The following is a 27068-nucleotide window of genomic DNA, read 5'->3' as shown; positions in this document are numbered from 1 at the left end:
AAATTGACAGCGAGAAGAGGGCTGGCCAGGTAAAACATCTATGAATGGAAAACAATTCCAAGATTTTCTTGTTAAAAGCAGCAAGTAATAAAATTCAGCACATTAGTAGGTATAAAGCAGTATTAAAATAATACTGTACAACCTAAATGCTGAGTGAACTCTACGGGAAATTCTGTCTGCATAAATCTCTAAGAAGTCATGCACAAAAACATTTCTGTGGTAGAAACTGTGGTTGTAGCAGAGATCTGACTAATGCATTTTTTTTGTTTGTTTTTCTTTGTCCTGGCCTTCTTTTGGGTTTTATACTTAATCTCTGCAAGATGCATTTTGACAACTGGTCTTCATCCCAGAAGAAAACTTTTTCTGATGAATTCCTGAATTCAGAAGCCAGAACATTTTTGACCATCTATTGTTATACATAAACGACCAAAACTGCTAAGGGACATGGTGCACACAAAATGGAAGGTGCCATTAATTCCTAAACTGAGATTTTCTAAAATCAGCAGGAAGACTTGATCTGCACCAAAGGAAAACAAAGAAATAAACAAACCCCACAAAACTTGCTTTTTAAATCCTACACTGTGTCCATAGCTACTTAGAATAAAATTTCAATTTCATTGTAAAATCTGTCAAAAAACCCTCTGCTCCCAGTCTGTGTTGTTGTTATAGTACACAGAGGCTGGAGTTACTAGCACAGCAATCAATTTTATAGATTATGCAAATATTTCAGTAAAATAAACAAAACTTTTGAGACAGTCACTTTTTCCCCTCTCTGAATTTTCTGTTGACAAACTTACATGGCATTTCACATGTTAAAACTAGAGAGCTAGAGATGAAATGCTGCACTGTCATGGCATACGCATTTTGATGGGAGAATGAACTGTGGCAGTAATCAGCTTTCCACTGATTCCATTCCAGACTACCACTAACCACTTACCTTTTGCTTTGCCCTGCAACCAGTATCTTCTTCAGAGAAGAAACATGAGTTGCTGCCTCTGTATTCCTACCTTGTATTGTAAAAATTTATATGTTTATATAGTCAAAACTGAATTTTAGAGTAACAATGTGATTGCAGATATGACTAAGTTTCCATCCAACTCAGAATCCCAAGGCGTGCAATATCTATGGAGAATTTTTGTTCTTTGAATAGACCAGGACTTCATTTCCCATCATTCCCTGGGCATTGCTTAGAAGTCAAAGGCACTGGAACAATATCTCAGTTGTTCGGGGAATACTGATACCTGTGGAGATCTTATGGCCTAGGATTTTGGGATTTTAGAAGAACACATTAGCTGCTGTGGTCTTGGGTTGGGATGTACATGTACTTGGGTACAGCAGATAGGTCTCTGATAGAGGACAAATGAGGAGGCAGGACTGAATGAAGATTTAAGAGAGATTTATTTGAACTTAGGGGCATCCAGAATTTAAGGTAAGAGATATCCCCCAAATCATGCCTTTTGCAACAAACCCACAGAGTCCACTTCTAAACAAAAGTGCCTAGAAAGGCATGCACAGAGAGTCTGCAAAGCTCATGCAGGTTTTATAGAGACATTTTGTAAAAGAAATGGCATGTGCAATGGCCTGCATGTATGTTCAGTAGTTTTGATACAAATTGCTAAAGAACTTGAACTTCTAGCCCACTGGAAACTGGTATTTTACTAATTGTTTTGGTTATGATAAGGATGAATAATAAAATATTAAAAAACTTTAGCAGAATGGAAAGTTTAGGAAGAAATGTTTTAATATATATAAAAGCCTCTTTTTTGTTCTATGTAGATAATTATTTTGACCTTCCTGGAATGAAACATTTGGTCTCGGTTCATCTGTCAATAATGAAATATATTGAAATGGGCAGACACTCACTTTTGTGACTATCTGAAACTTCGTAGTATCTGATGGCAGTTACAGAGTTCAAAGCCTGTTGTCCTTGCATTTTTCTTGTGAACCCTTTTCCTCGATCAGGGCAGAGATTGCTGCTACTGCATGAACAGACTTGATTTCAAAATCCTTGAAAGATCAGGATTGCCTTGAACGTTACTGACTTAGACAACTGCAATCTCTATTTGTCATACTGTAATCAGAGATGAGGCAATGCAAATGCAGCTGACTGATCTATGGAAAAATTGGAAATGCTTCCAATTATTAACAGAAATACAATACAAATGATTTTAAGCATTTATCAAAGTTGATACCCAGGGAATAAGAATGCATAAGCAGAACTATTTGCAAATGTAGAGTATCTCTCCAGGTAACACATTCTACGTGACAGAAATCATATTTTTTCTTGATGAGGGAATAGTGAATTTTAAACTATATTTCATTATATTGTTGCTTTTTTTCACATCACTGTTTTAGGAAAGTAAGTTAGCATGGCCTTAACTATAGCAGTGACAATAACTTACGGCAGCCAACTTCATCTTCATTAAGGTGGCAGTCAGGCACACCATCACATTTCAGGAGGGATGGGATACAGCCTTTGGAAGGACACAGGAACTCTGTTTGCTTGCAGGAGCCTGGAGACGTGGTGGCAGGCGTCTCTGTGGGGCAGTTCATTTCATCACTTCCATCCACGCAATCTGCAGCCCCATTGCATTTTGCAGCGAGGGGCAAACACTGCTGCACATACGCACATGTGAACTGGTCACTACTGCAAGTTGGAGGGTGTGGATCAGCTGAACCTACAAGAAAAAAAAAAAGAATATTTATTGATTCTCTTCTTTCAGGTCATCTATACTGCCTTTAAGATGTACATAGGGACTGCTGCAAAGGCATCTAAAATAAAAAAAAAAAAAACCAAACAAAACCCCCCACCAACTTGTATAAAACCACAGCTCCCAAGTACAGAACACACTATCAAAAACACTTTCTCATTTTCAGTGTTTTTTTTTGATCCTATTGTTGCTTGTGCCATGTACATGTAGAGGGTTAATACCAAAGTATCAGTGAATTTTTTATTTCAGGAAAGGGTTAAAAAATATTCTTGACAGCCCTGAAGTTATATTCTTCCTCTACTTGTATATTGAATGGGTGAACAAAAATCAAAGAAAGACTATGTAAGTCTGGATCTACAAGGAACTCATTTCATGGAAAGCTATTATACATGGTAAGGTCTGAACCCTCAGCAGAGTAAGAAAAAGACTTTCATAAAATAACAACAAAGATTTTTACTGACATAGTTTATTATCACTCTGATTCTGTAACTTAGTCTGATGTGATAGAGAATTAAATCAAAGAAAGTACTAGATAAAATTTCCAGGGTACAACTGGAAAAAATTGCATTTTAAAATTTCAGACGTTAAATAATTCAGACAGCTGACAAAAGAAGAAATATCCCATGCTTACTTACATTTCTGGAAAAAATACTGGAAAAAACTTTCTGTGACCACTTATACAAATAAATTTGTCTCTGACACTCAAGTCACTCTTTCTTCCTACGGAAATCATTGCAACTGAATTTTACCAGTAGAAGCATCAGAACTATTCGTGGAAACTGAATTCTAAGAAGCCGGTTATGCTGATGCTGTGTTCTTTGCACCAAATGTCTCTCATGGGTGCAATGTGATGGAGTCCTATAATTTTTATTTTACGTGCACGGAAAATAGAAAAATCTCCAGAATTTAACTCTATATATTTAATCTATTCTAGGTCAATTTGCAGCAGGTGAGTAAAGAAAATAATATTCTGATTGTTAGAGATAAGGAAAGGCAAATTAATGTCACCACCCCTGTAAAAGACAGGAGGAGTTGGTCTGTTTTGCTGTTGACTTGGGCTGAAGCAGAGCAGATCAAGTGCAGAAGTTCATGGGTGGGTTTTAGCTTGCCTTTTGAAATGATGCAAGCATCGCTCTCTGACCACAGAAGTCAGATGTTACTGACACATTAAGGCATGACACACTGTAAGGGAATACATGGATTTTGGCATTATTTTACTACTTTATATCCACTGGGCATAGCAGTATGTTCGTGTGTTCTGTGATGCCAGGCTGGAGTTATATAGCGGGAGAACTTTGCTGAAACATGCTCAGTTTCTAAAATACCTGCATAATGAATAACAATAGCATTTTGTACAAAAAAATGAACTGCTAATGCATTCAGATAAACAGAACATTAGTATTATTTCACCATCTGGTTGCTTGCGAAACAGTGACAAAGAAAAAGAGCTCAAACTGGTGTCTAACATTGACCTTTGCTAGCTTAGTAATTTTTTATTTTCCTATTGACATCATGTCAGAAAATCATAATTGAAAAGCTTCATACAATAGAATATTCCTGACATCATTTCATACTGTGAGTGTTGTTAAATTCTATCATGCTACTAGAAAAATGTATTTCATACACTGGACATAAGCTAAACATAAAACAGCAATAATGGATTCTGAGACAGTGAAAATAATAACCTACTGATCTTTTGGCTTGTTTGTATTCAGAATTACAGCATAAATACCTCAAAGACATGTCCTTTTAAATAGAATTGAAAAGATTGCGTTTTCATTATATGTGTTTTATAAATGTGTTAGTCTCAAAAAATTATTTTAATTTATGCTACTTCAAAAGGTTTATGAAAGGATTTAAACAGATGAGTATAGACATTTAAATCACATAGTGAATTTCTTTTTGGACAAATTAAAAGTATTTTAGATTTTGCTTTTTTTTCCTACTTAGTTCCCATATTTTATCAGATGATTAATAAAAGTAGCACATAAAGATATTAGAATTGAGTTCATCATGAAGAATGTGTATATAAGGCCTTGATTCTGCCAAGATTCAGCGAAATGTATGGAAAGCCTTTGGGAGAACATATTTCTCTCTCTTTATTGATATAAACCTGGTACTGTTAAAATTGGAGCAAATCTTATGTAATGGATTTTTTAAAAAATGAATTATTTTCAATTTTTAGTTTGCATTGCTCTGGAAGCAACAAAAAAAGGTATGATTATACTAGAAAGCACGTCCCCCCCCCCCCCTTCTGTTACTTCTGACCCTTTTCCTCACAGTGCCCAGGGGCACTTAGGCAGTGAAAATGACTTAAGCTGCTGTCAGTTCCACTTAGGCATGCACTTTTGTTGTTGCGTACTCCAGTTTTAGTTTTTCTGTGTTTGTTCTGGTGCAGTGAAAATTAACCCCACACAGTTCCAATACATCTGACTTTACTATGGCCATTTGTTTATGTTACAGGAAAGATTGCATTTATAGCACATCTGTGAGCATTTTTGTCCCAGTTTAATTCCCTATATCTGTCATATTCATGACGTGTTTGCTAATAGGTTTCTACTTAACTTTTTTCAGAGAAAAAAAAAAGAAAAAAAGAAATCCCCTCTTAAATTCAATAATGCTAGAATGTGTTGCTTGTTATGAATCTGGTCTTGAGTGCTAAACTGTCTTTGGGCTTTTGTGTCACTGATCAGTTTACCTTATGGTCCCAATCAGATAAAGTGCTTATGCATGTAAATGAGCCCATGCTGAATTCGGTAGTTAGGCAAATGCTTGAATGCTTTATTGAATGGGGGATTAGTTGTTGCTGTTGTTGTTGTTGTTGTTGTTTATTGTTGTTGTTGTTGTTTTTGTTATTATTGATTCCTTGTTGTTAGAGAATGTGTAGAAAGAAGGTCTTCCTGACTTGCATGCCGATTATTTTAGAGTGTGCAGTATTCACTGAGACCAGTGAAGATGTCTGCAATTTATACTAGAGGTTAAGTTAGGGGTAAGGTTAACCAGGGGTCTTGCTGAGGTCTGTTTTATGTTTTCAGTACATTAATAAAAATCCAAACCAGTACTCTGAAATTAGCAAAATCATTTTAGATGAGAACAATAAGTGAGTCTACACCTCAAAGACCGTACGAATATCACCTTGCTTATCAACTCATATTATGTATTAATTAGTTCACATCTGTTTGGTTTCAGATGCAATAAGAAAACTGTGCTCTGGATGACATTATATAAAACATCATGATTGCCGTGATCTGCCAAAACTGAACTCCCAAGTTCAATCTATTTACTTTACATAAAGTAGGTTATAGATGCTTTTCTTAATTATAAATTAAATATGCCTGGTAAAATTTTTGAAAATTTATAAAACATTCATTTATATATAGCTAACATTTAAAACTGAGTAATTAGGAATATGCAAATCTAGCAAATCATTAACTAATTCCATCTGAAAAGAAATCTCAAGCAACATACTAATGCAAACCTAATTGCTTGCATACAAAGTTACTATCTATGTAATTATTTATATCAAGCTCATCATTGCCGTAGCTGCTACTGACGTTTCATTCTAAAGAGTGGCAATATTCATTCTGTTCCCTTGCCCCTGGGAAGAATTGAACTAACATGTAAACACTGCAACGTGGTTTGTGGTGAAAAATGAGCTGGCACTAACGAGAGACTCATCGTAAACACCCTCCATTGTCCCGAGTTACACAGTCCTATACTCACCCGATTCAGCCATAGAAACCAACTTTAAATTTATGCATATACATGAATCTTATATCCACTCTTGTGGATATATATGAAGGCTATGTAAACAGCAAAAGCTGAAGAATGTTTTTTCAATGTGAATTGCACTATTCGTTTGTGGCCCATGGGCCATTTCGGTCACTTAAAATTGGAGACTCATCGATTGCCTAATACTGACATGCCAAAAAATGTTTCCCTCACCTTCTTCCAAATGCAGAAAAGATGTTCCCAACTCTGCACTCATCTTCTGAGTGTTGTGTGGCTCTCATTTTCAAACCACATTCAGGAGTGGAGGGGATATTGTACAGGTTACTTTATAAAAAAGCAGTATCTATTTGAAGTTCTTTAAGAATCTGGAGATAAATCTACTGAAAATGATGTGTTCGAAGGAACACAGGATAAAAGCTTAGCTTTCTGTATCCAGGCTGCATGATCACTGAAAAGCAGGAATGGAGATCCTCAGGAATACATTCAGTGTTTGCACACAGATGAAAAGCAAACTAATCAAAAACAATTTCAGAGAAAATAACCTCTGCTCTGCGGATCACAGAGTCTAGATTTAGATTTGCATGATAAACAGTAGCAATTGGTGATGTTCTATTATAGCTAAAGGAATCGTGACTTTTTTAAGTAGCATGCTGAGGACATGTCCTTATTTATTTTACTTTGCACTCGGTGTTTCATTTTACACTTATTTTTACCTTGGCAAATAACCAAAATTGAAGAAAAGATTTAAAAATGTGCAGCTAACATCTAGGTGTATATCATAAAAAAGACATTTTAATTACAAAGACATTTTAATTACATCCTAAAAAATGACATTTTATTTTGGTCCTAAATCCTTTGTGAAACCTACTCCCGTAGCTGTGCTGGGTGAGTTGTGACCTAAGGACCAACAAGTGCTCCCCTCCAAGCATCCTTACACTTTGAAGAGAAATTAGGTAGTTGAGGTAGATACAAAAAAAGCAAAAAGCAGACCAGTGTGTAAAGCAAACAAAATTTGGTATGTACTGCTTCATGAACTGCAATAACTACAGCTGAATATACCTGTATTTCATTGTTGTCAGATAAAACGAGTACTTCTAGACACACTTTTATTTCAATTTGCTAACAATCAAAACATTTGTTACACTAAATAGAGCTCATGAGCTGATGATTTGGGAGGCTCCTTTACAGTATGAAAAGTGTTAAGTCAATAAGCACTCATTGTCAAGGACATAATTACATAGTTGTGGGATAGGGATTTGTTAAAGGCTTACTGTTGTTTGATGAACATTTTCTGTACACACATGCTTTGTTGTACTGTTGTCTTTGTCATCCATGGAGCATAGTGATCCTGTTCCCTGACTGGCTTCCCAGGTCGGCACCGTAAACATTTTGCCCATGAATCACAGGGATTCAGTCAGAGGAAACCACAGAACCGCTATTACCCAAATGCTAATATAAAATAAATGTTTGTGTTACACAGTCATTAGCACAGCCAGATACACATAAACATGCTTAATTTGAATGAAAGAACACCTCCATCCTACCCATATCTTTTCTACCTTTCTTGGTCAGATACCAAGATCTCTGGTGCAGAGTAGGTCTCCATTTATTTTTATATAGCACCTGTAACAGTGAATTCTAATTAAGACTAGTAGACATTGGCATTAAAGTCAACACTAGGAAGCATGGAATAAAGTTACCACAAGTTATTACACAGCATTAACTCAGTTGTATCAGAGCTTGCTCTAAAGCCCGTTTAGGTAAATGGGAAGACGCATTGATTTTAATGGGCCTTGCATCAGACCCTTTAAAACTAACAACCTGTCTGATATATTTGCATAAGTAATTTTCCTACTAAATCTAATAAAAATAGCAGATCTATTAACTGTAGCTAAAAGAGGTCAAAAATAACCCTCTCCAACAGTTTTCATTAGACGAGTATAAATTAATTACAGGTCTAATCCAATGTATTAATTAGGTTGAAATAAGTGGCAGTCCTCCCTTTCACTTCAGTAAACATTGGATCAGGGCATGAAATCAGCCCACTCAAGGTGGCTGCAAGGAAATAATCTTGTTAAAAAAAATTAACCAGACTAAAGACGTTCAAACACTTTAACAATTTGTCTGTGAGTCTTTACCAGTGTCAATAAAGCTTCTGCTAGAAAATAAAATGTTAATTTCAAAGCTTGTAAAAAGAAAAAAAAAAAGGGAAATTGAGTCTGGCAATTGAATCTTTAAATCTCTTCTCATGAGAACACAGAAGTATGGGGCAGGGTGCTGAAAAGGATCCCAGAGACCCTGTTACAAAGCAAGAATTAATGAAAACAGAACTTGGCCTTATGACTTCAGTGTTTTATATGTCTGTGCAGAATTGTGCACAATTTCTTTTAAATGATCACAGTTTGCTAACATACAAACATAGTGGAAAATAGACAGGTTTATTGCCAGTAAAACCAAGCTATGATTTATAGCTTCCACTCAGAAACCTACTGCTTCTGGCTGGAACACACTGACTACCAGTGACAGAAATATGGCAGTATGTGTCATATTTCTGCTAAGAACAGTCCAGGAATTGCTAGTTATGCCTGATATTGTGATGTATTTATTAATTTGTTTATTTATTAGGAGCAGTGAAGAACTGCAGAAGCTGTGAAGCACTAGTTTCCAACAAAATAAGATGAGCTGGACTACAGGATGGGTTTAGAGTGGAGAACAGACCAGTTTCTTGGAATTGGCTGGGAACACAACACTATGCTAAATCTTTTATTTCTCAACTTCTAAAGAAAGTTAGCTTCTACAGGTACAAATTTATCATCAGCTGAGAAGAGCCCTGAAGAAAACTATGGTATGCTCAGTGTAGTTTCTGAGATAAATCTGAGCTTGTGATTTACTCTTATTGAGGAGACAGGTAAGTTTTACATCATGAAGAATCTGAGAATTTTCTTCTCTCTAAGATAGTACCATGAATGTATTTCATTCCAAAAATTATTTGTCTCTATCCCTCCAAGGAAATATGTTGATTTTTATGAACAAACTTAGCAAGGCAAAATATCATCTCTGTGATTTGAGGTTTGCTTTGGGGTTTTTGGTTTTTTTTTTGGTGTAAACACATGGGTTTTGGAGGTTCAATATTAATGAAACTATTTTAATACAGTGTTAATAAATCCAGAGATTTTTAATTTCCCAAAAGGCATCTAGCTTGAATCAGAAGATTTCAGTATTCTGTACAGGTATAGAAAGCAGAGAGAAATGGTAAGTTTTGGACCAAGGTATTATAAACATACATGAAATAATTGCATTCAGGACTTGCCACTAATTGTGCTAGTTATATAGTGTAACTATCTTATCCTAAAATTATTCCCAATTTCCCTTCCTGTGAAATCCACAAAAAAATGTGGCTTCTTCCAGTGCTAGGTCTGTGCACTGGAAGATACTGAAACAGGCTGAAAAATCTCTCTAAGGTACTATGTCCTGGATCACAATTTTTACTCTTCAGAAATGCAGAAATGCCCTATCTCTGCCAATAAATGAGGATCTCAACCATATTCTAATTAGTTTTGAGGAGAAACTGATTAACTAAAGAAAGTATTCACAAATATCCCCCGTCATCTATCACTACTAATCTTGCTTTCCTCTTCCCCTCCCTCGCTTTAAGAGGCAACCTTCCCCCAGCAGCTCCCCCTGAATCACCTCTTGCCCTTCAGAAAAGAAACTCCCTGAGATCTCAACCCGAGAGAGATTTCTGCTTCACTGTGAGCATGAGCAGACAAGCTGACAGTGATTCCCCTGGCTTTGCAACTTAAAGAAATCAGAAGTTAAGTCTCCTCTACAGAGTTTTTGCTCGTGATCCGACACTGTAGTGTCAGTAACTCAGGCAGTTAACCCTTCCAGTATCTCCTACGGTCAGGCTCTAAGAGTTTCAGAGATGGATCATTGACTTGGTCAAAGCTTTTGTCAGATAAGTTCTGTTCCGCTGCAGACTTTTCTCACTATGCTTTGCACGCACGCACACACACACACACTCACATGCACATCCTTCAGCAAGGCGCTCTCTGCACTACTGGGCTATCTTTTTCACAAACACCACCCAAACACCTTTTGTCTCTTAATTAGATAGAGGTGTCAGCTATGCTCTTCTTATAAGATCTAGTGAAATGGGATCTACTAAAAGTGCAAGAGAACATACAAAATGATCTGCAAAGGGATGGTTTCTAGCCTATTTAGTTATTTGGCTAGTTCGCCCATAATGCTTCTGCTGGTCTGCTGGTTTAGGATCTGTACAGGAGAAACATTTTGGCCATTTCATATTTTGCTTTTTGTTTCAATTTAGGATTCTTTATTTTTATGACTCTGAAAAAAGTGTTTTGGACATTTCCAGTCTGATACCTAAAATTATAGAGGTTATTTTATTTCATTCTCTTTTTAGTTGTCAGGTAGATAACATTATGCTGTAAAAAGTAATCATGGATGTAGTTATCAAATATTTTTGAAATATTTGGACACTAGCTGTATGCTGTATAGAAAACATCTTCATAAAGATCAATAATTCTACATTCAGATCTCTATCTGAATAATGTGCACAGAGAAAACAAAATATTCAATTAGCTCTCATGAGGGATTTCTCTATATTGGAAAAAGCAGAGGGTACTTTGAATAAAATAGTGTTCGATAATGTGATTAAAGATTATGTCATTGTATATAAACATACAGATCCTGTTGTGAAGCAAATGGAAGTCTATGGCAGGAGGAGCAGGAAAGGTTTATAGACAATCAGGATTCAAAAAGTGTGTTCCATGAAGCAGAGATAAAATAGGGAGGGAAAAGTCCTCAATATATGCTATAAGAGAAACAAATAAATAACAACTACCCAATATGAAATTTGCATTTCTAGGTATATTACCTTTGCTCTGTGGTTTCTAATCTGTGATTACAAGGTGATTGACTTCTGAGGTATGACTACTCACCATTTTCTGAAAATCAGCTACCTTTAATATACCTAAAGAAAACACCTAAAATTATAGTAGCTCAGACTAATGGTTGATTTTTAAAACCTTGACTAGTGACCATTAGCTCATTATCCACAAAGACTTTTTTTAATTTTTGTTTTACTCTTTATGCTATCTAGGCTATATGGAAATAGTATTTATAGTCACTATTCTGTTACTAAGTTACTTCAATGAAAAAGTCTTAGGAACAATCTTCATTCTGCTATGTTTTAATTACAAACACATCATTTTTTTCGTTAGAAGATGTCAGTGATAAAGTCCATTTCCTTCCACCTTGAACAAAGAGAGAGTTCTGGCCCTTTGGGACACTCTCCTTCTTCTCAGCTCGGTGCCAGCACCTACACTTTTCATACCTTTTTGAGATGGTATTGCATGTTGCTATTAGAAAAAGCTTAATTCTACTGTTGTCTGGAGATCGATGGGAACTGTTTAGCTCTGAAAGAACTTCAGGATTGTGTCTGTCAGGCGTACATTTTTTGTGAGATCTGAAAATGCCCGCATGGAGGTCTTGAAGAAATCCTACCCACCAGACAGAAGAGTGAATCAATCACCAAGATTTAAATAAAATTTTTATACTTTTCAAGACCTAAATGAGAAAGCACTGAACAGCTTTTCTGTTCATGAAGATAAGCCTAGATTCATACAAGCATCTGCATAGAATTTAGTTCCTGAGTATTAAAAATTTCCCTGATGTTAAAAAAGGAATTGACAAATTCAAGGGAAAAAACCCCCAAGGATCCCTATGCTGAGACTACATACGGCTCAGGAAGACTCTGAATTACAAATGGCTGGCAATGGGAAAAGTATCGGGGGAAAACAGTACATGTAATTGCCCTTTTATTATACTCTTTCCCAGCCATCCATAACTGTTGGAGACAAGCTATATTGCTAGCTGGACCTTTTCCTTACTTACTATGACTGACCTGAAGTTCTGAGTTCTCTTTTTTATGAATGTTTTGTAAAGAAAAGAGAAATGAGTGGATGACAAAAAGAAGCACAGGACTAGAAAAGGGTTTTAAATAAAATGATGAAGGATGATAAAAAGTAGTTTATAAAACAGAAGAAAAGAAGGAAAATACTTCAAATAGCATTGATCAGCTGTGGGAAGTAAACTATGAAAGCAGACATAGACTAAAAAAAAGAAATGAAAAAATACAGCATGATAAGGAAAAGTGGAGTAGAAGAATATTTTCTTTGAATTGTTAAGTATTTTACTAAGCAGTGTTGATACTGAACCGGTGATAAACATTGAAAGCATGACTGATGGTGGAAAAGCATATACTGGTTTCTCAAACACTCTGGAGCCTAGGGCACCACATGAGGTTTGCACTTCTCTTTATACCCAAGATGCAGCCCAAACATTCATCTTAAAGTGTCAAAACTATTTTTTTAATAAACCAAACCATGAAGCAATTACTTAAAACGCTACTATTTAGAAGTGTAAGTTCACAAAGAGCTGTTACTAAAGAGGGGCTGGCAGGTAACTTCACTGCATGAGAGGGCTGGAGTAGCAGTCAGCGCTGACTTTGTACTGAGATTTACCTTCCTCCAGCAGACGATCTCCATAAGCACAAATATTTTGCTTGGATGATCTCTGGAAGAGTTCACAAAATATGTTTACTATTTATTTGTTTCTTGAGAATACTCTCCTAATACATAAAAGTGCTATGTAACTAATACCTCACTATTTAAATTACACAGATTTTATCCATCCAGCTTATTTCTCCAGTAATGAGTGAAACATAGAATTCTGTTTTATATAAGCAGAATAAAGTTTGGGTGTTAGGCATCTTTGGGATAATGCTGGGATTTCAATTAAGTAGAAGCGGAAATTTTAAGAATTTCTGTGTTGCCTCCTATTTCAACTGAACTAGAAAACACTATGAGACAGGCATTAGTGAATACAAAATCTAATTCAATACCTTGGTATTCTTGGTTCATCTGAAACTAGAAATGGAAATGTTTTTTAACTTTTTTTTTTTTTTTTAAAAAAAGATATTAAATAAAATAAGTTTTAAAAAAATCAAGGTATTACAATAAAAGTTTAAAGAAGATGGTTGGAACTGAGTAACAACTAAATTCTTTGGTCCCTAAGATGCACTAATTCCTGTAATATAAGATCTTCACACATCATTATCAGCAGAAAATAGAGGACCTTGACAAGCGGTAAGAGTGCATCTCATTTAGCAGTTGATTCTAGCTGCACTAATCTAGATCCTGTGCCACTGACGGTTGCCACTGCAGCTGTCTCCACGCATGGGCATCAGCTAGAAGTTACTTCTGCAGCAGGCCAGGGAGTAGCTAGACCACGCATTTTTTAAATGTTCAGGAGTATTCTTGGGTCTGTAAAAACTCTCATGGCTAATAAGGGCTGACTACTTAAAAGCAAATAAAAATCTCAGCTGAATTAGAGCTGCTGGTAAAGCTTTATTGCTTAGAGTTCCCAACCAGCTAAATTGTGATTGCTTGTATTTAGAACATGTTGCCTCAGGAAACCCAAAGTAATTAAAGACAAGCTAAAATGTAATAATACAGGTAGAGGAAAAAGATCTGCAGCAGCAAAGCTATCCTCTGAAAGGGAGAGCATTACACAAAACTTGTGCTGCAGGTAATACTCTTTTCTTTGATCTACGTCTTTGAATAAACATGATGAGCAAAAATCAAAGCAGGACTGTCAGTGGAGTGAGTAAACTTTCCCACCGTTTATGTTAAAGGAAAATGTTCTCGCTCAGATATCTACAGGGCAGTGATTTTATACTCTTTGCGCATAATATTTTCAAATTTTACCATCTGAATTTTTAAGCACTTACTCAGAAACAATTATTAGTAAAAAAAAAAACCCCAGCTCTTTCTAAGTAGCTGCTCTTTGTCAGGAACAATATTTAAAAGTCAGAGACAGGTTCCTCCTCCTAAACTGCTGTGATTTATTTTATTATACAGATTTTGTGTAATTCTCTTGCCTCTTCACAAGCACAGATTTGGCCTACCTGGCTAGCAAGGATTAGGATAGGACTCTATCCAGGACAGTACAAACCCATGAAAAAACAGAACGTCAATGCACACTTAAGTAACAGCATCTAGATATCATTTTTTTGTCTAGAGAGGAGATTATATATCAAGTCACAAATTCATTAGGAGATTGCCTTCCATTAACTAATTTCTAATTAGATATTTTCTTTTTTTTTTTTTACACACCTGGGAAAATAGTAAGAGTGACTAAAAACTGGGGGGAGGGCGATGGATGATGGAAGAAACTGGCAGAATTGTCAGGGTGCACATACAACTGTGGAGTGGTTGGTGGAGGCAAAAAATGTGTGGGGAATGTAAAAATAAGGTGCTTGAAATCAGATGCCTGATTAAGTGAGGAACAAGAGGTGGATTAGTAGAATTTGTGACTGTGGAACCATCAGGATTGAGGAGGATAGATCTAGGATGGCACATCTAATGCAATCCAAAGGTTATGAATGGAAGTATAAAGAAAAAAAATGGTAAAAATAGAATACTCTGTACTTGAATTCCAAGTAATGCATTTAAATGAGTGAAAGGTCTTCTGCAGTAGAGCATGGGAGAGGGATGCTATGTGACAGGAATCAAAAAACATGAAAAAGACCTCCTGCAACCAAAGTTTCCCAACTGACGTTTTTCCAATAACAAAAAAATAAAAAATAAAAAAAAAATTTCCAATAATAACTAAAAGTTTGTGTATATTCAGAAAGAACTGGCTAATTCATAGAAGAAAAATCAGCTGAGAGCTATCAGAAAGCATGACCTTCAGAGCTTCAGAAAATCTCTGAAGCAGATTAACACAGATTAGGAAAGATTGGGGATGGGCAGAATTTATTATGTTCTTTCTTTCTAATACATTTCCTTGTGTATCCAGTATTTGCCATATCAGCAGACTTGCCTAGGCTGCTTTTAGGGTAATATAATTTATGCCATTCTTGCAAAAGCATAAAGAATAGACTTACAAAGAACAATGTTTCGTAAAGAATTAATGTACAGATCCTTCCTATACCTCTAGAAATCACCATAAAAAATACATAGAAATTGTCTGGAACATACAAGTGAGTACAAAGACAAGTTTCCTGCATTGAAGTTAAACATGTTAACTGTCCAAGAAAAAGTCTGTTTCTTTTTCAGACAACACAATAATGATATAATACAGATAGAGCAAGATAAACTATTATTTCTTTGTGTAAGTATTGCAGCTTGTAAGAAGTAATTCCAGGCTGATTGCCAGTTTATCATACAAAGGAATATAAATTGACTCCTGAAGATGTCTGCCCCTTCTGCAGCTGGGCAAAGAGCCTACATGACCAAGTAAGACGGTCTCATCTATTTTAGGTGGTTGCATGCAGATAAGGTATGAGTTTGTGATTTATCCAACAAACTGTAAGTAACTGATAGAACTCTAACAATTTTTCTTAAGGCGTTCCTTAAGGTATACCATATTTCTAAGACAGGCAGAGTGTGTTACAGATTAGATACTTCGAAGTACTCTACAACTGGAAAATCTCTGGAGAAAAATAAGGTGATTAGAAAACATTGCTCCATAAAAAATACCTTATTTCTATAGTTATGATTATTTCAGGATACCTTAACATACACTTTTCATGGAAGATTTTTCCCGTGCTCTGAATTCATGTTTGTTCATAATAAATTACCGAAGTATAAGTTCCATTAAAAGTAGAAAATTTATTTGTATACATTGTTTGAATATAGACCTAGGTCTTCCAGTTAATTAGAGGTACTTAAAATACATAATTTGAAAATTTCCCTTTCTCTTATGTTATATTATGCATGAAACTGCCTAAGTAATTATTCAGGTATGGTTAACAAAGGTGATTAACATAATAAGAGTAGAACAAGCACTTGTTTATGTACATAGTTTGCAGCTCAATAAAGAACATTCTGAAATAATATTTGCCCGAGCCCATTGGTGATATTATTCAGAGAAAATAAACAGAACTTTTGTTCAGCCTGAAACTGAGCAAATGCCACCTGCGTGAACATGTATTTCATTTTAAGCCTTAATCAGCATGTTGTTAATCCTCCAAGAAACTGCTTACTCATCACAGTAAAAAAAAGCAGTTTCTTGAACAGCATGACAACTAATTCATACTCAGGCTATCCTATCTGAACAATACAGTGAGAGCTGTATAAATAGAAAGAAATGTCATTCAAGAACATTTTGATGACACCCTTATTGGCATTTATTGAACCATAATCATTCCTAGTTGGTCCTTATGAATGATGATCTACACAAAGAGTTTCTGTTTCTTTGGTTTTCTTCCCCTCTTGACTCTTTAAAATAAGGAATGACCAATATTCCTATCAGAATCTGTATTTGCACACATAATTTTTTCTTCTGATACTGTACCATATGCTATATTTCTTTTGCAAAGTAAACCATGGCTTTTCTCACAGAATAAACATGATATTATAAGGCATTAGAATTTAACTTTTTTTTTACACCATTCAAGTCACTTAGCTTGTGCAGCAGAATTGAGCTTGTAAATTCTGTAAAGAGCCTGGCAGCGAGGTAATTTTGCTATACTGCTGAGATATTTTATGAAGAGAGCAAAGATAAAAGAACTAACCATTTCCTTTTTAAAATAATTGTGAACCATTCTGATACTCGTAAAACTCTTCCATCCCAAACTAAGGCCTTCTCTGACTGTTTTCATACAGGAGAAAACCAATACGGTTGAATGATGGTAAATCCCTCTCAAGCATGGTTCATAAAAACACTAACAGGCCCTCAATGAGAGTAATATTCTGAGTTGCTATAATTACTCATATATTCAAATGCCAGTTATAACACAAAACTGTCTTCCACAGTCCATGGTGAATATCTTTATTCAGATACACTCAGCCAACAAATAGACAGGAACCCTTCTGATAGGTATAATGGCTCCTTTCCTTTAGGGAAAAATGCACTAGTTAAAAATTTGTCACGTGAGTCATAAATGATAAATTTGGTCTTTCTTTCCTTTACACATTTTTCTTTCCCTTGCAAGGGAAAATGTGTCCATTTCTTTTCTACATTTTTTTTTAAATGAAGTAAAAGCATAGCAGTATTGCAATCATTGAAAAAAAATTACAGATTTTGTAACTGTGATGTACATCGAAATATAAAATGCTAGAATTTTATTCTGCCCTCTGAAAAGAAAACATGTATTGTAAATATTTGTGTAATAGCATACCTTCATCAATGCATTCTGGGGTGAAAGAAATATCATCAAGAGCAAATTCTGCACGTTGACTCAACCCCACTTCAGCTTCAAAGGCAACTCTGAAAGGACTGTTACTGGAGAGGAGCACGTTTGCATACATCCATTTGTTTTCTTCATTTCTACTAGAAGACCACATAAGAATTTCCATTCCGTGTTCTTCAGCTGTGTATACCTGTTGAGAATGAAACTCAAGAGGTGCAACTGACTCAGCATTAAGCAACGGAGGAGCGCAGCTAGCTAGAGTAACATAGCCCAAGCACAGTAGTGCAGCTACCTGCCTGGGTGGTACTGGCCCTCTGGATGTGGTTCAAACCCACACCTTCTTGGTGATGACCAAATGTTACTGAATACTTTTTCTAATGCTAGTTCAGCCACAAATAAAAAACTACTATGAAAACAAAATAAAATAAAACAATCTGCTCATACAATCACTAAGTGGAAAACCTACAGACAGTTTTGGCCTGACATATAGAAGTTAATGAGTAAAGATCTAACCCCAAATTCATTTAAACATTGAAGAAAAGACTGAGAAGGATCTTGAGCTATCCTTTCTTCCCTAAAAGGTGACCAGTTTATAGTTGATAGACTGGGTGAAGATTTTAGAGATATAAATAGAAGGCTTAACGTCTAGGGATTTAAGTCTGTCATCTGGTACAAGCAATTTATAATACAATGTTTCGGGCAATCACGGTAAATTAGCTCAAGCATATTTAGTAATATCATAAATAAAAAAATATATAAAATCATCAAATAGTGAAAGCAATAAGAATGACAATGAATGAATTCATAATTAACCAACAACTGATGAATTAATACCAAGCACAGGAAAGTCTGAAGATTACGCAGGTAGTTGCTCTTCCCACTCAGGTGTCCAAAATCCTTATACGTTCTAAAACAGGCAAGAAATAATGAAAAAGAACTGGAGTAATGAAGGTAAGCGTATTCTAACCATTCCAGATGATAACTACTTCTTTAAGGGACTGAATATTTTAATTATTATCCTCTCCTCATCACTTCCACCATAATCCTTCTCTTAAGACTTTAGACTAATTTTCCAGTGACCCATGGGTTGATGTTCCCACTTGAGTGCCCCAGTTTAATGATGGAACACAAAACCTCAGACCCATAAAGTTATAAACTTAAACCTATACTAATGATCTGTATAACTACATATCTTTACCTCTCCTAGCCAGCCTGGTGAGACAAGTAAGTTAGAAACCCAAATGGTACTGCGAACCACATACTTTATAGAACTTGGTGTACTGACTAAAATATCACCAATGCCTGAATGCTCTTGCAAGTTTCTTCATTTTCAGAAAACTGACATACAATAATCCAAATCAGGACCTAATTTAGTCGAGCCTGATGTTTGATTACAGGCCTGCGTAACAGCACTATCCAGGGCCATGGTCTTCTTAAAAGCATGCACCTTACAGGGTTAAAAGGACGGGTGTTGAGAAAAAATAGATGATTCAACCCATAAAAAAAATTTAAAAACTGCGTGCAGCACATTATCAGGCTCGAAGTCCTTAATAGGTTGAAACCCTTAATTAGAATAACTTTACATGTGAGGTCAGGACTATGTTACAACGCCTGTATGTGTCACTGGAATAATTCACTATTTTACCATTTATGAAATATAACAATCATCTCAGTGATCTAGAATTTTACAGGACATGATAATATTCACGTGGTTTTTGCTATTACTATATCATGCAGTGGTATTTTCTACTTTTTGAAGGTTAGTATTGAGATAATATATCTCATTGAAAAGACTCACAGCTGCACAAATAACTCTGTTGGGTAAGGGGGAAGAATCAAAGACATTTGAAGACAATGCTAGAGTCTCTTTTAACAGGATAGTTAAGACTGGCCCATTTTTTAAATCAGATTTTTTTCCCATTGCTTTTTTTTTTAGGTTGGTAGGAGAAGTTTTTCATAGTAAAAATTTCAAAGCACGCCGCTTACTCAGGCAGTTTTGTCTTTGTACAGAGAAACTGCGTCACGTCCATACTGAGCCTGGTCTCACGTGGAGCATGGGGTCATTCTGTGTACATACAGATCAACTCTGCAGCTCAAGCTCAGTAAAAACAGTAAATCCCTTATGAAACCCACTGTATGTATACTGGCCAAGGGGTCTGGGGTGGCAGCAAGTCAAACTGGGTCTAAAATGTAACATTTTGATGAGATCAGCTTCTGTTCTTATAGATGTAAGGTAATTTTATATGCCTTGTCTTTCTTTTCTTTGAGATTTAACTCATTTATCATAAACTAAGATGCAGATATGCAGATATCTGGATTATTATGGATTAGTTAATATGTTGTGTTGATTTATGTAGCTATGTCCTCAGTTAGGTTTGACTAAAGTTTAAACCTGGTGTATGGTTTCTCATAACAAGCACATAGGTAACCTGTGGAAACAGCATTTAGTGTAAATCTCTAAACTGGTACATAGGAAATCTCAGATGAGCTCCCAGCTGTGCTCCATTTCTCATGTACACTCCTGAGGAAATCCTTCAATCCAACTTTCTGACAAAGTACTCCTGAATACTTTTGCTTCACTTCTCCAAGTCTTTATCTATCCATAACTAAGTCAGGAAAGGGTCTATATTTTTATGCATCTTCAAAAAATTTTAACTGAAATTTCTAAAAGAATAATATATAATTTAAAATATACGCTAAATCAAATGAGATTACAATGGAGTTCAGAAAAATGAGAAGCCCAGGGAATCTGTTCCTTTAGCTGGTCTTATTCTCTCAGAGATTGTGCCCACAGAAAGTGAAGAAACAATTATAAGATGTGATACTGCATTCTTAGCTAAGGTTATACATGTCACCGAGAGTTTGAAGCATCTTTTGGGTCAGGAAGTACATATACAAGATTTTTGCTGGTCTGTGTATACATATATGGCACATGAAAGGTAGAGCAAATTCTCATAGTATGAGCTCCCTAGAGCCCTGGAGAGCTACAGCTGTGTGGTGCTTCGTGCCTCAGGGACTCCACACCTCCCTACACCGCATCCTATGAATCACATACAAGCTAGCCTGTGGGTGGAAACAATTTAACATGTGAAAGAGGAAAAAGCTAGCAAGATGAATCCCACTGTTTGGCATGTAATTAAGAAAAAAATCAAACCAAAACCAAAACCAACTTGGTAGCGAGGTCTCATTGAACAACTCTATATCTACCAGTCTGGGAAGATTTGCTCCAGGTAATAGTGACCTAGTTGTGGGCTAAAGTCCATCATTTTAATTGAAAAGTAACAAGCATGTATTGTACTAACTAGTCCCTGTATCTGTCTATTCCTCATTCTGTGTTCACGGTAGGACTTGATGATCTTAGAGGTCTTTTCCAACCTTAAAGATTCTATGATTCTATGACACCATTTCTAGATTGCACAATCTAAATCAAAAGGAACAGGAACCATCAGAAATAGAGCTATCACTTCATTCACTGCAGAGTGAAAAGCTCAGTAGCGAAGATACCCAATACACACTTCGTGGAGATTTTAAGAAGCTTTTATGCTAGCTTCTTGGTCTTTCTCCAACGTGCCTTTGCCAGCTGGTTCATTTGTAGTCCATATGTGAACAGCATTCTTTAGCAAACTCCATTCCTGCCTTAAAATCATGACTCAGTTCTAATTCTCCACAGCATGTCCTGTGAGGAACTCCTGAATTCTTTTTTCAACTTCTGTTTCATTTTGAGGATGAGGAAAGTGCATGCACTTTTGAAGGTCACGAAATATAAACTGCTATTTTCTACTTAGTCATCAGCTGTTATAATTCATGTGGCTTTCCTGTACCCTCATGCTGACTTTTCAAGATAACATATTATCTTCCTGATCTTGCCTGACTCTAGCAGTTGGCATGCTGGAAGGTACTATGTTCCATCTGGAAGGTTAATTAACTGGCTAATAACCAAGACACCAATGCAGATCTGAAAGGTGCATAATAAGGGGTGTATTTTCCCATCATTCCCAACACATAGTCTTTGATCACCAGCCAAGGGAAAAATCTTCTGAAAGACAATCTGTATTTTCACTTCACTAGGCACCAGAGACTTGTGTCAGCTGAGGAGACTTCCCACTGACTCCAGTGAATAATGATACTATGTTTTCTGCTCTACATCCTTAAGATCAGGCTTTTGAACTCCTCACATTCCTTGGCAGTCATTGCGCATCTTCCTTGGGCTGATGTCACACCAGAGGCAATCTGAAATTGTTTCTCTAAAGCCCACAAACCAGATTAGCAAAACTGTATCACAATTCACTGTCACAATAGAGAAGCACTTTTAAAAAGTTATCTACCTGTTTTCTTTTTATTTCTTTAAATATGAGTTTGAAGTAATAAAAAATTTAGTCATTTTTAGTAAAATTGACCTGTCCTATAATAAAATTTACTGTAGTTCAGTTCTGTTACTATCAACAAATACCATGGCAGAAAATTGATATATTAGAATGATGCTATCACATCAGGAATTAATTTTGGTTTTACTTCTCAACTGTACGACAAGCTCCTGAAGTAAACAGACAGAGACAGAGTACTGAAGCTTAATGAAAGCTGAATGTTTTCTGTCTCTCTGAGAGATGACCAATGGGATCCCCGCTGGAATAAAACAGGCGTGAAAATAACCTCAATTTCTTGCTGAAACTTATCTCCTGCTTCATTAAATACAAGTAAATAGTCATAAAAAATAAAGAGAAATGCATTTTTAAAAAATCTACATTTGTAGCATAATGCAGTAAAAATTGTTTATATTAAGACCTATTCTTGTTCAGAGCATATTAATTGATGTATTAGACCGGCCATGTATTTAGTGCTGAATAACTCACCTCTCAAAGGCTGTTACCATATACACCTAAGAAAAGCTGGTGGGTTTGTACTTAGTCATTATGAAGCAAGTTTTATTTTCCTATTGGCTAACAGTTGACTGATGTCCTGAAGCATTAGTATTCAGATATCCTTTTTTAAAATAGCATCCATTCTTTGTTAATGCAAGAGTTGCTCTAAACATTGTGTCTTTTTTTTAAACATCATCATCATCATCATCATCATCATAATAGCCTATTCTTTTGGTTTGCCTGTGAACGAATTACAGAGTTTATGACAATAGAATTCTGCAATTGAAATGTGCATTGTGAATATAGAAGAGAAGCACTTCTAATTCCTTTTTCTCTATTCTCAGTGAGTAGTTCCTTTTCTGGTTAAAAATGGGATTATTCCCACAACTTCCCATTATTTTGTGTAGTTCTACCACATCGACTTCCTATACCAAGACATCTTTCATTTTTATCTTTATTTTTTACAGATTCCCTGCATGTTGTTTTAATCACACATCTCTCTATGTTCTGCCTCTGCAGTCCTTTTTTTTAATTCAGACCTGACCAGATAGCTGTATTTCAGATAACAGCTATAACATCAGCTTTTGTACAGATGTTATTATATTCTAATACATTCTTCAGACTTCCTATTACAGTTTGACTTTTTTCACCTTCAGTGCAACCTGAACAAAAATCTTCACTGAGCTGTTGCTTTTGAAGTTTTGGGCTGTTGGTTTCTTTGTTTTTCTTTTTTGTTCTTTTAGGGTTGTTTTTTACTTAAATGTTTACAGTTCATTTATATTCTTGATTTCATAACAGCAACAGTTGGTGCTGAAATAGATTACTAGTTTGATAGAAAAAACCCAAAACATCCATAAGGGTAAATTGGGTCTGTGATAGGATGACAATTCCTTGCTGAGTACTTCAGTCTGTTATGAATATTGTTACATGTTTCTACATAAACAGTACATGTTGCAAAGCCATAAACAGGGAGCCTTATTTCTGTGTGGGAGTAAGACATTTCTTTATGGATCTCTTTATGAAATGGAAGGTAATGACAGTTAATTAAACTAGTCTGAAATGCAAAAAAAAAAAAAAAAAAAAAAAAAGCTCTGCTTGGCTGTCTGCCTGTTAATTCACTAACTCACACATAGGCCACACACATCTACTTATTCACTAATTCTAAGTTTTCTGTGATGCTTGAAAAACTTCAGAAGCTCCTTCAAGAAAGTTTTGTCTGCACTCTTGCATGCTGTAATGTCCAAGATGCTTGAATTTAAACAAAAAGATAATCTCAGTATTTCAGATACCAACAGATCCAAAAAGAAATTGCTGTTTGCTTTTTGCTTCAATTTAGTCTGGAAGTGCTCTTGACCTTTACCTGCTCTTGTTTTCTTAATATTACTGTTCAGAGTTTGTATATGTGGAAGGATAAATAATGTAAACTGGAAAGAATGGATCTGAAGACATGGTGGAACATTTTAAAAGCTCTGTTCAGATAATAAAATTACAAGATGGCAGACAATTCTTAAAAAATTCATTTTAACTAACTGAGTATATTTGGGAATAATACATTACGAGCATTTTTATTCACTGAATAGAAAGAAATGTTAAATATAAAATAATTTGAAACTTATTTAAAATCAGTTTGAAAAGTAGAAGTATCTGCTTAAATTTATAGCAATACTCAGAGTCTCCATGAACTAGGTGCTGGAGATAAAATTGAGATGCAAACCCCATCCTGAAAAAAATTACTTAAAAAAAAGACAGACAAAAGGTGGAATGAAAGGTAACATTATTCTTTGGCTGGATATAAGGAGAAACCTTTTCATGCTAGACAATTGGGCAGTGGCAGAGGCTGCCCAGAGAGATTGCATGATCTCTGTTTATGGACGTTTTCAAGACCCAACTGGGTAAATTTGTGCGCCTTGTAGGGTGATCTTGTAGCTGACCCTGCTTGGAGCAGGAGGTTGGACTAGAGACCTCCTGAGGCCTTTCCAGCCTGAATTGCACTATAGTCATATGGAATTATGCTATGATTGTCCTTTACAGCGGAGAACCAGACCAAAGACAAATAGAATAAGTACAAAAACAGTGGTCCAAACTTCCTGACCTAATTCCAGTTCCACGACCACAAAAATATTCTTGCTCATTTTTAACATAGATGAATTTAGTTCAGGAGTTTGGTAGTATGTGCAAATTTTTATATTCTGTCACACATAGCAAAACTGACATAACCTGTATTTCCAAAATTTAACAAATTGCCATAGATAGGAGTCTTGCTCAGTCCTCTAAAAAAAGCAGTATGTAACATATTTATTCAGTGAGCCACATGAAATGATCACTGCTTGGACCTTTACTAGGGTACTTAACAACTAAAAGTGTGCCCATTAAGGATGCTTGGGGAACAGCAAGAAGACGTTTTCATGGAAGCTTGAGCTATAATTGTTAATATGGTTAAATGCTTTATTTCCAGTTATTTTAATCAAACACTATCCATACATGGTGACTTTAATAATGTTTAAAACTTTTATTTTAAACCACATATTGTTTTTGTCCTAAATATTGGAAACTACCTCTATTTTATGTTAAAGAGTGAATTGTGCAGAGAACTGTGCTGATGTTCAGTAAGTTTCAGTATGGCAGTCAAACATGCAATGTTAATTCTTACATATATAGCAAAAGGACTTCAAGTGGAATTAAAACTAAAACAGAATTGTCACTTGATCTTGCTGGCAAAAATTCTGTATATAGGTGTAACTGCAATGAAGTTGTGAAGTACTGCTAATATAAGCTCTGAGATTTTGCTCATTCTAGACAAAAATACAAATACTACTAAAGCAAATATTACTATGTCACAATGTAGTAGAAGTGCTTTTTCTCTTACCTTTAAGAGTCCTGTTTGCCTAGAAGCAAACATCCAGAACCAGAACCGAACCCTACAGACTCCGAGGCTAGCTGGGAAGAGTTTGGTAGTAATTATTCTCGCTCTGTTTCCTTCCTTCTGAGCAGATGAATTTACATACAAAAACCGCTGTCCTCTACCTTAACAAAAAAATAAAAAAACATTTATAATTTTTTCAATACTACTTGATGCTTCAGATACTGGTATCTTTTACTGCACACACATATAACCTACCTTGGTTGTACAGCAATCTTCCATGTTAATACTTTTATATTTCTGGGTTTTACATACAGTATTAACGCAACCTTCCTCAGAACACAGTGTGCCTTTTTTATCCTTGTGTAAATACTCGATTCATATTTGAATAACAAATTGAAAACATGTTGCAAACACAAACACTCACTCACAGATTCTAAGGATCAGTTTGACATTGCAGGAATCAGGAGCACCTTTGCTGATAACTCTTACCCAGGAAAATTCCCTGTTGTGCAGCATGGCATTAGGGAATGCATCAAAGCCCTGAGGCTTGTTAGTGGGCCAAGATATCCACGTTTCCTATCATTCAGCTGCTGTTGAAAACCCACAAGGTAGTATACAAGAAAATTCATCGTTCAGTTTCAAGCAGAAAGAGATGCCCCCTTCTTACACACCAAAAGAGGCCTATCACCTAACGTGACCACATACCACCAAAAGCAAGTGGTTGAATAGATGAATAATGCTGCTGACTTGTTTTTTTTCTTTGTGGTTTTTGTTTGTTTGTTTGTTTTGGGTTTTGTTTGTTTGTTGTTGTTGTTTTTTAAATTAATTGGCAGTAACCCCTTCTTTGTAATCACTTTAATTCCATCTGCTATGGTAAAAGCAAGGTTTGGTCCTGCATGGAAAGAAGAGTATGACAAAAGCATCTGTAGTGAAGAGAAGAATAAAAAGGAGGGCACCTGTTAGGGCTGCCCTGAGCTGCAGTACACAGAAGACCTTAGCAGACAATTTCCTCATAAATCCAAAAGAAGCAACACCTGAAGATCAGAGCTAAGTCAGTAGTTGTTTTGGAGTAGTTGAACTACTCCAAAGAAAGTTTCAACTCCATGGCTCAATTCTTGTTCATGATGTAAAAGACTGAATTCCTGTTCATAAAAACCAGATCAAGTTTTTGTCTTGTTCAAGGGCTTTCTTCAGTTTTCATTGGGAATGGGGTTCTGACATCTTTCCAGATTTGGTCTCCCTGTAATTTCACTGTCAGTGTACTATGGTGGCAGGTAAAGCACAGTGTGCTCTTTCTAATCTAGTATGCCTTAGCTGCAGCCAGAATAGCTGTAGAATGGTTAACTATCTTAAAAGGGTTTCTTCAAACAAACCCAAACCCAAACCAAACCAAAAAAATACCATTCTTCTACCTCAAGATCATAATACCCAGGCTCAAAACTAAAGCTTTAGCTTAGCTTTGCAGTCCTTTACAAGGAGAAGGCTTGACAGTGACTGAGACTTTGATCAAGCTAGACTGGAATTAGGAGGGGCTAGGAAGTTGTATCAGTATTCAAGTAGCATATTTTATCTAAGGTAAGTTCATTCCTGTCAGAATTACCTTCATTTTTGTAACTGTGGCTTGTTTTTTTAGTCCTGGTAGGCTGAGGGTAGTGTTAAGACCTGCTCAAGAGGAGTAC

General features: G+C 35.8%; 1 protein-coding gene across 1 annotated transcript in view; it reads right to left on the bottom strand.

Moving 5' to 3' along the window:
- Positions 1–27068, bottom strand: part of MALRD1 (MAM and LDL receptor class A domain containing 1) — a 283169-nt gene that overhangs the window by 56993 nt on the left and 199108 nt on the right. Inside the window, exons 31-33 of the mRNA XM_075746327.1 lie at positions 25393–25550; positions 17656–17857; positions 2403–2678 (exon numbers count right to left, since the gene is read on the bottom strand). Coding sequence (XP_075602442.1) covers positions 2403–2678; positions 17656–17857; positions 25393–25550 — 636 coding nt within the window. The remainder of the gene's footprint in view (positions 1–2402; positions 2679–17655; positions 17858–25392; positions 25551–27068) is intronic.

The sequence above is a fragment of the Balearica regulorum genome, chromosome 2 (genome assembly GCF_011004875.1).
Source record: "Balearica regulorum gibbericeps isolate bBalReg1 chromosome 2, bBalReg1.pri, whole genome shotgun sequence".
NCBI lineage: Eukaryota > Metazoa > Chordata > Aves > Gruiformes > Gruidae > Balearica > Balearica regulorum.
This window is presented reverse-complemented; position numbering and strand designations above follow the sequence as displayed.